This window comes from Dermacentor variabilis, chromosome 1 (genome assembly GCF_050947875.1).
Source record: "Dermacentor variabilis isolate Ectoservices chromosome 1, ASM5094787v1, whole genome shotgun sequence".
NCBI lineage: Eukaryota > Metazoa > Arthropoda > Arachnida > Ixodida > Ixodidae > Dermacentor > Dermacentor variabilis.
The window spans coordinates 142,804,357-142,818,683 of NC_134568.1; the positions used below are offsets into that span (position 1 = coordinate 142,804,357).

Sequence of the window (14,327 nt, forward strand, 5' to 3'; positions counted from 1 at the left end):
TACAAGGTAGATGACAACTTAATGGAATATGATAGACAGTTCCAAAGTTTAAGCGCGCAAAAAGAGGAAGCCATCTTTCCGTAATTAGTATGACATAAAGGCAAGAGGAAATTTCTTGTGCTGCAAACCTTGTGTTATTAGGATTAAAATGTCGATCAGAACTAACGAAGTTGTAAGAAACTTATTGAGTTAGTAATTTGAAAAATAATATCGCCAAATGATAGTTAAAAAAATCAGTAACTTGAAGAATTCGGTTTGTACATAGTTGTGAAGAGGCGTTAGAGAAAAAATGGCTTCGCGTTAATATGCGGATAGCCTGATTTTGAATGTGCTAAATAGAGGAAAGAAGACAATGATTAGTACTACCCCACGAAGCGATACCATAAATGATATGACTATGAATGAAAGCGAAGTATGATGATAATAATGCTTCTTTGGAAAAAAAATGCACGTGATTTGAGTAGTGCTCTAATGCCAAATGCTGTTTTTTGTTTGATGTCGAGCTAAAGCTCGGGCACAACTCCGACGCGGCCTATTCAAATACATGTAAAACGCAAAAACGTTTTTCTGAGATAACTCCTGGACCGATTTTAATGAAGTTTGTTGCATTTGAGAGAGAAAGTTAAATTCTGGTGACTGCTGGAAGCGGAATTTCGATTTAGGTCCTGGATCTTGTTAAAAGAATTTTCAAAAATTTCAAAAAAAAGAATTTCAAAAAAAATAGAAGAACGAAGTTTACAAATTCATAACTCTGCATCAAAAACAGATATCGCAGTTCTGTAAACGGCATCCATTAGAGCATTGAAAGCGGACAAATTTGATATGTCATTTTATGTCTTACATGAATTTTTTACGTTGTTTACAAAGGTTCTGCAAAAGCTGTATTTCCATTTGACTAATTTTTTTTAGATTCATGTATAGCATATCAATTTTGTCCGCTTTAGATGTACTATTAGCTGCAATTCAAAGAATTGTATTATCGTTTTTCGTTTTAGAGTTACAGAGCTGTAAACCTGATAGTTTCTTTTTTTGAAAATTTGCGATATTTGTCAAATTTTGATAAAAAATTAAGGACCTAATTTGAAAATTTGAAACCAACAGTCACTAGATTTTAAGTTTTTCTTTTAAAATCAAGAAACCTCGTCAAATTTGGTGCAGTGGTTACCGAGAAAAACGAATTTTCCTTTTACATGTATTTAGATAGGAGCACCCGAGCTAAAGCTTCCTCTTAAGGTGGGGATCTAATTTGATGCCGAGGAAAGAAACACAAGTAGAGGCAGGAATGTCATGCCCATTGAGAGTTATGGTCGGAGAGCAAGGTAAATGTCTCTGTGATGACTTCAATAACATGAATTGCGTTTTCGTAGGGTTTATAATTAGAAAATTGGCGTTACAATAATCAATCATTTTTGACAGATCACTGTTTAGTTTCTAATTTATTGAACGTAATGATTTAACCCGCCGTGGTTGCTCAGTGGCTATGGTGTTGGGCTGCTGAGCACGAGGTCGCGGGATCGAATCCCGGCCACAACGGCCACATTTCGATGGGGGCGAAATGCGAAAACACCCGTGTGCTTAGATTTCGGTGCACGTTAAAGAACCCCAAGTGGTCGAAATTTCCGGAGTCCTCCACTACGGCGTGCCTCATAATCAGAAAGTGGTTTTGGCACGCAAAACCCCACAATTTAAAGTAATGATTTAGTCGAGAGGGCAGCAGTCGTATCGTCTGCGTATAATATAGGTAGTGTATAATTAAGGCAGTCATGTAAAACATTTACATAAATACAAAATAATAGTGGACCTAAAATCGAGCCCTGAGGCAATCCTTGATTAATAATTTTGCTTTCAGAGAAAGCTCCGCCTGCGTACACTGTTAATTCACGATTAAATAGATAACTTTTTAATATATTAAGAGCTGGACCAGAAATTCCAATAGACTCCAGTTCAGTGAACAAAACTTTGTGGTTTATTGTATCAAAGGCTTTAGTAAAGTCTAGAAAGACCGAGCCAACAAAGTATGCGAGATCAAGTGAATGTTGAATATAATCAGTTAATGTTAGCGAAGCCAAGTTAGTCGAGCTTCCTGAACGAAAACGGAACTTACAGGGTTTCAGCAAGCTAAATTTGTTAAGGTAGCTGTTAATATGACCTAGTATTAACTTTTCTACAACTTTACTAATTGAAGGTAAAATACATATAGGACGATAGTTACCGACTTGAGCTTTGTCACCCTTTTTATGAACAGGAATTACTTTAGCTTTTTTTTAGAATTCTAAGGAATATACCGGTTCTGAACATAAGATTAATTTAAGTTACTGAGAGCATCATAAATAGTTGGAGCAACAAGCTTTAAATGAAATGCGGGAATTCCATCAAGACCAGGGCTTGTGTTCTTTAAGTTGGAAGTTGCTATCTTACGCCATGAATATTGACGGGGTCTGCTCACGCGTAGTTAAACTTTTCAACGATAGAGATGGGCCACATTGCATTCGAACAGAGCCACAAACTGAACTGTTTCAAGAACTTTTACTGCTACCGAGCGGCACAAATACGAGATGATCTGAAATTTGTGACGTCCCACTGACGTAACGTGCGACGAGGTCTCGGTGCAAATAAAAAAAAAGCACAAACTTCGACCTTGCATTTTTCTCTTTCAATAGCCAATCTATTACCGCAGTATTACCGAAAGCAGGGTTTTGAATAAGTACTTTATGAGCGTGAACTGATTTAGTGTCTCTATTTAGTGTCACTTCAAGACTGCTTTGGGCTCGGTAGGCCGTCACTATCCGCCACCATTTATCATTTCGACGTCGGATTGCGCCGAGAAGACGAGGGTGAGCACGCGCGAATATAGTGAAGTGCGTGTACAGGGCTCGGGGGTCAGTCCTTTCAGCAAAGTATAGGCGGTGTGGTTGTCTTTATCTCTGTCTTCTGGTTCGCGTACGAGGGGCTTTCGTACGGCAACTTTCCGGGCCAATCCGGTAATGCTTTTAAATTATATTTGACTGCTGTTTTGGGTGAAAGCGACATCCAGGGAGATATTTTGCACGGTATAGCTGTGAAAAAAAGAAAGAAAAAAATTGAATTTCACCTCAGCCTGTGCACTTGTGCGTGCTGCTATCCACTGCATGCGCTCCTCACCTACAAACCACGCGTCAAGCAAGCGGAGAAACTTAACGTTTTTTTTTTCGGCATAAATCTATACCGTATATCAGCATCTTTACGTGTTGAGAAAAAGCGACCACGCATTGCCGAGGTGCAAAGTCTGAAAGGGCATGTCTATTTCCTGTAATAAATCACGCCAGAAGAACGTCTTCTCAAGTACACGTGTTGCTTTTATTTCGCTTCAACTCTAGCGACGTGACACACAAGATAAACAACACAGATAATATCTTACGAGAACGCACAAAGAACCAGCTGTGGCGAAGTTGACATTTGCCTTTCCACTCACCGTCAAGAGGGCTCTCATTCTGGCCCAGAAGCGCGCGAGGCATAGCAACGGTGACACGAAAGCGCAAAAAAGAAATACACCAGGCAGCCACCGAATGCATTCAAGCCTAATCAAGTAGAATGGCTACATCTACAGCTTTCCCAGCGCGCTGAACAATCGACTATATACACGCAGACGGCGCGGAGTTAGCATAAAGGTGAAGCCAATTGTAGTAGCTGAAAAATATTTAACTCACCTCAGTGATAACAGGGGCGAAAAGGCCGTAGAACATCCGAAAGGCATAAAAAAAAAAGAAGGATAGGATTGCGACCGGTTTTCCTCTCGCACCTCGCAAAAGGAAAAGAAAGAAAACAACAACAAAAGATGTCGCAATACATGCAGATACGGAAAGAACTTCGCTGTCGCCAATTACGTACCGTTCGTAACAAATCAGAGTATACACGACAGTCAGGCGGAAGTCGAATTACTCATTTAAAAATTGCGGTCAGCGTACCGTAATTAAAGTGCCGTATGACGGGACCTAAACGGTAAAGGTTCGATGACCCCCACACAAATGCTCCTCGTGTGCTGAACTTGCTAACGACGCGCGTGTCCTTGTGACGACACGCGAGCGTCATGCATTCGACTGGTAGGAAATTGACAGCATTCGGAGGCTCGATGTTACGACAACAAACGATTCTGACGTTACCTGGTGCGGCAAGGGTGCGAAGCTATTGCGACAAACCGCATTCTAAATTCCTGAGCGCTTGGTTCAACAGTGTTAGATGGAAAGGGAGATGGATTCACGATATGTTTGTACCTAAAAATAATTATATGTTCTTTACAAAGATTACTCTCAATACAGCATGTAACCCTTGCTGTAAGCTAGCACTGTTTCTTTCTTTCTTTCTGTTTCTTTACTCCTTCAGCTAGTTTAAAGCGGCACATTTTCAGGTCATCGTAGGGCATAACGAAGGCTTAGATATCTGTAGCAAAACGTGGCCACAGTTCCATATTCAGGGAACCTCAGCTACTCTCGCAACTACGAGCTGGTCGAAAAATTGCAAAATGTTTTGCGTCCAAGAGCTGCATGCCACGCTGCAGCAATGGGAGCGAACAAAGTACATTGTGTTACGCACACGCGAGGACATCCGCTCCAAGTCGCCCAGAAAGTAGTTTTCGCCACAGCTCATGCATCGCGACCCATTCGCGACAAACACGTTTTAAGTGAGACAGCCAATCTTGAGACGCCTCTCATAGTAGTAATATTAATGTTTAACAAAAATAACGCATCCCGAATTGTTTCTCCTTAGAGTCTGTTGGGAACGCCATGCTCCAAAACCGCGGTCACCTTGTATAAGCAAGTTTTACGCCCATTACAGCTATTAGAAAAATAATAATAAGAAGAGCATTAGGGTGGCCGCACTGGGTGTCTGGGGTTCACACGCAATAACTGCTCCGTATTCTGAAGCGCAGGGCTCGACGAAAAATGGCGACGCATTGGAGGGCGTCATCGCGCGCTCAGATGGAAGGCAGAGGCTCTCGCCGGCAGACACGGGCCGACCGTACGGCACTGGTTGTGATCGACGCAGGAGACTGAGGTCCTAGGGGAGGGTGGCTGTAAAGTCAGGCCCTGCTGGGGGCTCGACGCTGCGTCGCCTTCCTGTCGGCTTTCCCCAGGTAACAGGAGCAAGCGACCGGCAGGCGGAAGGTGTCCATATGGATGCCCTCTTGGCGCGTCCACACCACCAGCCGGTGCAGGTTGTACTTCTGTACGCACCGGGACGACTGTACCAGGTTGCTGCAGCTGCCGCCGGGCTCCCTGCGTACACGCGCCCGAACGTCAACGAGGCGCGGCTGTTGCCGTCCAGCGGGGAAGCCAGCTGGCTGGACAAAGCTGGAAATCACTGCGGCAGCCGTTCGTTCCTATGCCGGATGCAGTTAAGAAAAATTGTGGGGTTTTACGGGCCTGAAACCACGATCTGATTATGCGGCACGCCGTAGTGAGGGACTTCGGAAATTTTGACCATCTGGGCTTCTTTAACGTGCACCTAAATCTGAGTCGAAATGCGGCCGCCGTGGCTGGGATTCAATCCCGCGACCTAGGGCTTAGCAGCCTAATACCAGGATGTAGTACAGGGAAGTGTGACCAACATGCGTTCCAGGCTCTCGATGACCATTTCCCTGGCTAGATTTACTTTATTTGATGATCGACAGGCTAGGTATACGCTGCTCGTCACTTGTCGCACTATCGACAAAGGAATTCGTGTTCTCATCTCTAATTCTACATTGAGATCACATTGAGATAGAGGCCGTAACTTATCTGAGATGGCCACTGTGTGGTGAAATTATGCGTGTATTTAATAAATACAGGCGTGCCGCTTCTAAAGAAAATATTTAGTGCAAAGTTCGCGCTCACTTGTGTCACCTTCCTTGCCCTCACATTTGATTCCCTTTGGAGCCTAATCCCAGCACAGGGTAGCCAGCTGATGCTTACAATGACTAAGTTTCCTGTCTTTTTCTCACTTTTTCTTCTCCCCCACCTTAGAATTGATGGTAATTATCACGTCATCTGTTAACCAGCTCAAACTGCTTTTGCAAATAAGGTGAACAAGAGTGTTCCAGTCCCATCCGGCGGTGCGAATTCCTCATTGTAAGTCCTCGTGAAATATTTTCGATTTGAGTAAAAGTATGGATACTGTACACATAAAACAGGTATTCCACTATAATTTACACATCTTATCGATTGTAGGCTTACTCGCACTGTTTTTCGCAATGAAATTTCCTGTGCCCTTAGCGATTTCCTAAGCCGTAGACAGCGCGGCGGGAAAGGGCACGCGCCGCTCTGATGGCCCTTTGTTTTGTGCATGCTGCGTTCCTTGCGTGAGTCGAGGGCGCAGCAAACGAGGACTTGCTTCAGCCGACCTGTGCAAGGACGGTGTGCGTGGATTCTGAGTCTTAAGAACGGCACCAACAGAAATAATCACAAGAAGGTGTACTTCTTTTTTTATTTCACGTATAAGAACGATAGCCCCCCCCCCCCAAAAAAAAAGAGAGAAACAAAGAAAAGAGAAAAGAATGCATACCGAGCAGTCACGTCGCCGTGCTTTTGCGTCGCGACAATTGGCTGTATCGCACAGCAATGAATACAGGCCTTTTTTGTTCCCCCGCAGAAGTGAAAGGCACATCCGTTTCACTCGTTGTAATAGACTGGTCTGTGCAACACGAGAAACACTCTTCGCTTTAACACCCCGCGAATGCGCGAGAACTGGAAGTTTCTCCTTTTGTGCGCTTGCATATAGTACGTTACTATGCGCACCCTGCAGTCAGGTGCGGGCCACCATAACGCCCGTGCTGTTTATGTGTTCTCTCCCTCTGTCCTCGTCTTTATTTGCGGTCAATATGATATGCGGGCCACCATAGTTGATAGCGAGTTAGAATTCTTATAGTAATTTTTTTTTATTCGTTCGGTGACGGGCTGTGTGCCTGAAGTAATTCGCAGGAACACAAGCTTGCGTTGCACAGATATTCAAGAGTTCTGTTAATACAAAGTGACCATGCATTCTCAAAGATAATGGAGGCAGCGTTAAAAGTACGTCAGCAGTCAAATGAACTGAACAGAGGTACCCTATAGATATATCCGCTGACTAATGAGTCAATCGCTTGCAACTTTTGAGATATTTTTTTAATAACTCTGAATATGTTCCAAGAGTCTCGAGTGCAGTCGAGTCGGTGCAGTGCAGTACACATATGAGCAGCTAGGCGCTTGTCCGACGTTTCTCTTCTATTTTTGTGGTATAACGCCAGTGCATGAGTGCAATTTGCCGATAGCCGATACGCTGGAACTAGACTAGCATCCAAAAGAGGTGAGGGGAGGGGGGGGGGCGCTGTACAATCTTAGTTATGTAAGGCAAAAGTTCAGCCATGTCTCGGGGAGGGGGAGGGGGGGATAGGTCCCGATCACATTTCCGTCTTTGGATCTGCTAGTACGTGGTTGAATGTTGATAAGAACTAACTTTTAGGCCCAATTATAAACAAATGTGTCTTTAAATCGCGCCTGTCTAGCCTCACGAAAAGATAAGTAGGGCATTGCGCACTCATGTCTGAGCCCGAAACCTTGCACAAGCGGTAAATGGAGCTCAGGGAAAAAAGATCGTTGCTAACAGCCGTGCCGGTGTTAGCGAGTGTACAGGATGCCCCAACCATCATGCATCAAGATTTTAAAATATGCAAATGTCACGTATACCTGGACAAAACCAAGGTAACGTTTGCCGTCGCTTGGGATACTTACGTTATTTTTTGCATTCCGCATAATTACACAGTTATTCTTAATTAATTAATCGAAAGAGCGTAGGTTAGGGCATGTTGGTATTCGATAACAGGTTTTTAGCGCACGAAAAGGGACGAGAGACAGTGGCAAGACAGCAGCGCTGTGTCCGCGTCTTGCCACTGTCTCTCGTCCCTTTTCGTGCGCTAAAAAACCTCAGTTATAATTAATCGACTTCTCAAATATTACAATGGATGAGAAGTGTCAATAAGAAAACTCCCGATACAGCTCTCTGTAGCTCAATACGAGCTACGTAAAAGCGTTTTTCCGAGCGTGAAACAAGCCCGCAAATACACGCTAAATTGACGCGCCACTGGCCGCTCGAGACACTTTGCGTGTATTCGCGGGCTTCTTTCACGCTCCGAAAAACGCTTTGATGTAGCAAGTATTGAGCAACAGAGAGCTGTATCGGGAGTTTCTGATGTTGTTCTACAATTTTCTCATTGACACTTTTCATCTAATTATAATATTTGAGAAATTGAGTAATTAATTAACACTATAGTTATGTAGTTAGGTGTAATGCAAAAAATACTGTACCTTCAAGCGACGGCAGACAGCATTACCTCGGTTCTGTCCAGCTACGTGGCATTTCCATATTTTCAAGTCTTGGTGCACGATAGTTGGGACATTATGTATGTGTGTATATCACCGAACTTGCGCGTTCGCGGTTATAAGTTATTGCCACGTGATTTGAAGGCTCAAGAGTAAATAACTACGATTGAAGCCGGTACCCTGAATAACTTAGATAGAAAAAAACAGAACGGGAATCTTGGATAACTGAGAGAGGAAAAGGGCGTTGCAAGGGCGGTTATACCGTAACAAAATATTGTGTTTCTTTTGCTCTCTAAGCACATTGTGGAATTTTTTAAATTGGTTCCTTGAAATATTTTGTATGCGTCAAACCTTGCTAATGCTTTCGAATTCAAACACTCGGGCGTCCTATATAGCAGCTGCGGCCGGTTGCTCTTCCCTATATATAAGCAAGTGAACTGAGCTATCCGTGACGTCAAAAAGACTGGCTATAGATAATCGCGTTAGCTAGCATTACGAGGCACGCCGCGGTGTGGGGCTCCGGATTAATTTCGACCACCTGGGATTCTTTAACGCGCACCCAATGCACGGTGCACGGGCGTTCTTGCATTTATCCCCCACCAAAATGCCGGCGGCGCGGCTGGGATCTGATCCCGCGCCCTCGGGCTTATCAGCGCAACGCCATAGCCACTACGACAACACGGCGGGTGAAACACGGCGTAACAACATGTCTTGAAGACGACGAGACTCGAGGACAGAAGGGCCCGTTGTGTCCCTGTATCCTTAAGTCCCGTCCTCGCGTATCCAAGACACGGCCTCACGCCACATGTACAGAGCTATCGTCGGCGCACCAACATGGCACCAATAGGCGCTCCTTTGTCACGCAGATGGCGGAACGCGAAACCGACGCAGGCTGGACTCACATGCACTCTTCGGTGCGCACCATCTGCTGGAAGGCTCCCCGACCATGCGGACTGTGCATGTTGACCACCACTTTCCAGAGGCCTTGCACGGTTCGCGCGCGCAATGGCCGGGCGTGCGTGACGCGGGCCGCGCAGGCGAACAGGCTACCGTCGTCCGTCAGCGGTGGCGGCGGGGGCGACTCGACCACCGTGCCGTTTACACCGCTGCCGGACGCTTGCTCGCCGTGGCTGCTGCCGCGGGTGGATTCTGTGGCGGGCACAACGCTGTCCACGAACAGCGCGGCCGCCGCGGTGCCATCTCCCTCGGGCGTCTCCGGCAGCAGCCTGTGCATCGTGTTTTGCTCCAGGTCCACGGACAAATGCAGAGCCGCCCTGCATGATGGAGTGTATGCCTTCAGGATAGACTAAAATGCGGACACAGGGAAAACGAGGACGCATATCGTAATCGCATAAGACTGAAATGTCGCTGAACATGGGTATAGCTTCAGACTCCCCCGTCCTGGGAGTTGATCAACGCCAGACTTTGCCTAGCTCGCGTTTAATTTTACGCCGACAATGCATCCCTGGCGTCGTGGACACAACCACTGCTCTATGAGTGATGGCAAGCCCTGTGCTCGAGCATACATCACTGCCCTTCAACCCTGACTCGCGCTTCAGCGTACCCCTTTCTGTGTTGGACAAACTGTGTGTGTGAAAGCGGTGCAAGCAGGCAGCCGTCTGTTACCGATAAAAGGGGGTCGCGGTGCGTTTCGTGTTCTTCCGTATGGTTCATAAATTAAAAAAAACCGGGAATAACGGCCAAAACGTCCGCAAAGTAGGGTCCTTTTATGAACCGCGTATATCAGTTTAATTGGAGTTTGAAGTGCGAGTGAATAGTTCTCTCAAAATCGATGTGCGCCACTCTTACATGTGGGGCCAATTTAATAAAGCAACCCGTGGGCGAAACGCAAGGTTTAAACGTAATATTAAAGATAAACACTTTGCGCAAGTCACAGCTGCCACACAGTAAGTTAAGTGACAGGTATAGAACGTTTCACGCAAGTATCGCTCTGTTATACTAGACGCACTAAGCAAGTTACTTTTCTTTACGCAAGTTTTTTTTAAACAGGTGGTAACAGGCAAAGGGTAAATTAAATTAATTACTACTCTATAATAATTTTGCGACGACCAGTCAGATTGAACAAGACCAGCATGTGAAGCTATGGTTGTAAGACGTTGGAAGCAAATCAAAATTTATGGTATTACTCAAGCTATTCAAAAGTTGCTACGAGGGCGAATCAGAAAGTGTTGGCCCGTATATTTTATTAGTCAAAATCGGGTACATACAGGTAATTACAAATATACGTACTATTCTACGTGCCTTGCACTATTTTCCCACACAATCCTCACACGCGCGGTTCAGACATTTGTCCCATCGCAGCACTAAATTTGAGAAATTTTGTCGTCAGTCAACGACACACGCGGCCTCCCCGAACGCTCATTGTCATGCAAGTCTTCACGGTCTTTTGCGAACCACCTCACACTTCTCAAAGCGAGAGATCTTTCTTCACAAGTGGGCTGCCTTTCCCTGTGGATTTCTATGGGCGTTCGTCTCCTTGCTCCATAGAAAATGAATCACACTTCGTTGCTCGTACGCCGTGGACGTGTGAAGCGCAACCGCCGTCTTCAACAACTGACAGCAGCGCCGTGCCGCGGAGCTACCAGCAGATAAGGCCGGGCCGGTCCAAGAAAGGTCCACCACTGGGAATGGATATGTTGACTTCGCCTTTACAGCCTTAATTTGGCTAAAAAAATGTAGGGGCAAAGATTTTCTGATTCGCCCTCGTATATACTCGTGATTCCACAGCAGGGGTGTTTTTCTGGCCATTCCACCACTGTCGAATTTGAGCCACCTTGTCTCTTGTGATGGGCTTTATGGTCAGCATCTCTATGGCTACGAGAACAAACTGGACCTGAACTCGACAGCGATACAGTGCACAGAAAAACACCCGAAGTCGAGATTCCGGAGAGCTACTATAGGTCACAGCGTGACTCAGTACTCATTGTGATGTGTTGAAACGAGAATACCAATGCACTTGAAGCAAATATATTTGCATAAAAGATTAAACTAATTATTGTCTTAGTTTTCTGTAACTACAGAGCTACACGCCGTGAACGCCGTTTTAGCACGTTGACTGAGCACGATCGTTATGAACTCTTTCGAACGAATCTCCTGCCCCAAATTACCACGACCACATAATTTAGTCTCCCAACGTATACTCGGGATCCTGGTTGACTTGCAACTGATAACAAGCTCGCCCCTCAACACCTTTGGCTAGTCAGCGTCGGCTGCACGTAAACAAAGAGAACTTTGAGACTCAGGTCGATGAAGTTACTTTTCTTTACGGAAGTTCTTAAAACAGGTGGTAGGAGGCAAAGTGTGAATATAAATTAATTATCGCTCCATAATATTTTTGCGACAACCAGACAGATTGAACAAGACCAGCATATGAAGCTATGGTTGTAAGACGCTGGAAGCCAATCAAAATTTATGGTGTTACTCAAGCTATTCAAAAGTTGCAATCAAAATTCCTTCCTATCAATAAAATCTATCTTCTTGGGACTGCGTTTGAAAGACCTATAGAGCATCGAAATGCCTATGCATTAGTCAGCAGGCCTTTGGGAAAGTTCGCCGCGGGCAATTATGGACGAGCAAGCTCCCCGCTCGCGAATCATGCGTCCCTCCTGTATTATTATTATTATTATTATTATTATTATTATTATTATTATTATTATTATTATTATTATTATTATTATTATTATTATTATTATTATTATTTGACATATTCTAGGTGCATATTATTCAGAGAACGTTTAGGAAACTGGTTAAAATGTGTCTGGCTTTCACGCGTAGGGCGATGATGTCCGGCACTTTGACCTTGGAAGAACACAGTGGATCTGCAGCTACGACCATAAACTCTTTGGCGTAACTGATTGAGACCTGTCCTGAACAAACCTTGCTTACATTGATTAAAGGTACTCCGTCTATTGCTTGGAGTAGCATTTGCAAATTCGTACTCCTTTCTGATAGAAAAGGTCAATAGCCCCCTTTGTGACTTCTGTGAGTGCAGCGAAACGATCGCGCACCTTCCTTGCGAGTGCCCTCGTTTCAACCCGCAAAGAGCAGCCCTCTCAGCCACGCTAGACCAACGGGACAAGCGACCACTCACGGAAAACAAGTTTCTTGAAAACTGGCCTGCATGAACATCAGCGTGAGCCGCTATGAAGGTACTGATTCATTATTTAAAAGACACCGGACTCTGGGACAAATTATGACTGTACACTGTGTGACGTGGAATGCATTAGTGGGACGTTGACACTGTGTAATACTATGTAGCGCCTTCGCAGACTGTGTGACAGCGCCCACAGAAACAGTTCTATATTGTATGTGAGTGTGGGGGGTGGGGGGGTCTTTTTTTCGTATTCTTTTTCTCTTTCTCACTTATCGCATCCCTTTGCCCCTCCCCCGGAACAGGGTAGCCAATCAGAGATAATCTCTGGTTAACCTTCCTGTCTTTCCTTTGCCTTGCTCTAACTCCTTTTGTCTGCCCTATACAAACCTTACCATACGCGAGCTGTTCATTCGTCAGCCACGAACGAATGTACAATTAGCTGTCGATGTCGTCATTTTGTATAGGGAAGCGCATGAATGGGGGCTGTTAACTTTAGTGCTCGACTGAATCGATAGCTCCTGCGTAAGTGCAGGCAGTGAATGGGAATGTGTACAAACAATGCACCTAGTCTATCGATTTAATCAAAATAACTTTGTCAAGAGATGCTGCGACATTCTTTTCTGCTATTTGGAGTGTTTTCAGGCTATACTAGGCCGATTCTAACCATCATGACTATCACCTCCCGAAAGAAAACCCGGGCTTGCGAATCCGGGAAGAGTTGACTGTTGGGCTAATTTGTCGCTAACATGAGCCACCAAATATGCGCACTTATCCTCTTTAGTTTTTGCGCATGTTCCCTTAAACGGTCCTTCACACAACGCTCGGTTTGACCAATGTAGAGCTGCCCGGCAAGGGTGCAAGGGAGTTTCATAAACAACCCCTCTGGAGCACTCAACAAAGTGCTTCTCATGCCTCGTGCGGCAGCCCCGCCTGCTCTTACGGCAAACTCGAGAACACAGCTTCGAAAGCTTGTTGGGCGCAGAAAAAACCAGAGGAATACCGTGACGGTTAGCAACCTTTTAAGATGGTGTGACATCTTGTGTACGTAGGGAATGACCTCTGGTCTTACCTTCGGTCGTTTGACCTCTGCTCTCGCCCTTCGTGCTCCAAGCTTTGCTTTTTGCAGAAGAGACTCTACTATAGCGTTGACGGCCGTCAAAGGGAAACCAGCTGCCAAGTCCAACTTGGTTCGTAAAACTAGACCGCATTTGTTGTTCGCACGATTTCTGCAAAGCCGATTCCAAGCAAAGACTACTAACTGCTCGCTTCACCACTTTAGAGTGTGCGGCCTCGTACGGCAGCAATTGCTTCATGGCTCGCGGTTGATAGGACCAGCAGACGTGGCCAGCTTCAAAAGACAGTTTTAAATCTAGGAACTGCAGGCCTGTGTCTCTAGGAAGTTCATGGGTAAAAACAAGCCCTTGGCCATGGTTGTTAAAAGCTTCTTAAATAAAAGCAGGGGATGTAAAGTCACCCTTATTGTTTAAAAGTGCTAAAAAATCATCAACATACCTAGAAACTTTTAAAACCTGCCCCCCATTAAAAACCTGCTCCAAAGACCTATCAACAAAAGACAAAAAAATGTCGCACAAAATAGGAGCAACACAAGACCCTATACACACTCCCCGGCGTTGCAGATATGGCTGCTCGTTGTAAAGAATAAAAGTCACACTCAAAGAAAACTCGAGAAATGTTAAAAAGCTGTCCACTGAAAGGCCCGCTGAGTACTGGAAGTCGACCACGTCGTTGTATTCAATCCATTCCCTTAAGAAAACCAGAAGCTTATCCTGAGGAATTGAGTAGAATAGATCTTCTATGTCAACGGAAAAAGCATACTTAATGCCGTCATCACACTTAACAAATTTCGCAACATCCGAAGAACTTTTAACATGGAAAGGGTCATC

At 45.0% G+C, this 14,327-nt stretch overlaps 1 protein-coding gene across 1 annotated transcript; it reads right to left on the bottom strand.

Annotated features, from left to right (window-relative positions):
- Positions 1 to 4,308: 4,308 nt before the first annotated feature.
- LOC142572160 (neurotrophin 1-like) lies at positions 4,309 to 9,369 on the bottom strand. The gene is made up of 2 exons (XM_075681084.1): positions 9,212 to 9,369; positions 4,309 to 5,252 (listed from the first exon to the last, which is right to left on the bottom strand). Exons 1-2 carry the CDS (start codon positions 9,268 to 9,270, stop codon positions 5,057 to 5,059), a joined length of 255 nt encoding a protein of 84 aa, XP_075537199.1. The 5' UTR covers positions 9,271 to 9,369; the 3' UTR covers positions 4,309 to 5,056.
- Positions 9,370 to 14,327: the final 4,958 nt, after the last annotated feature.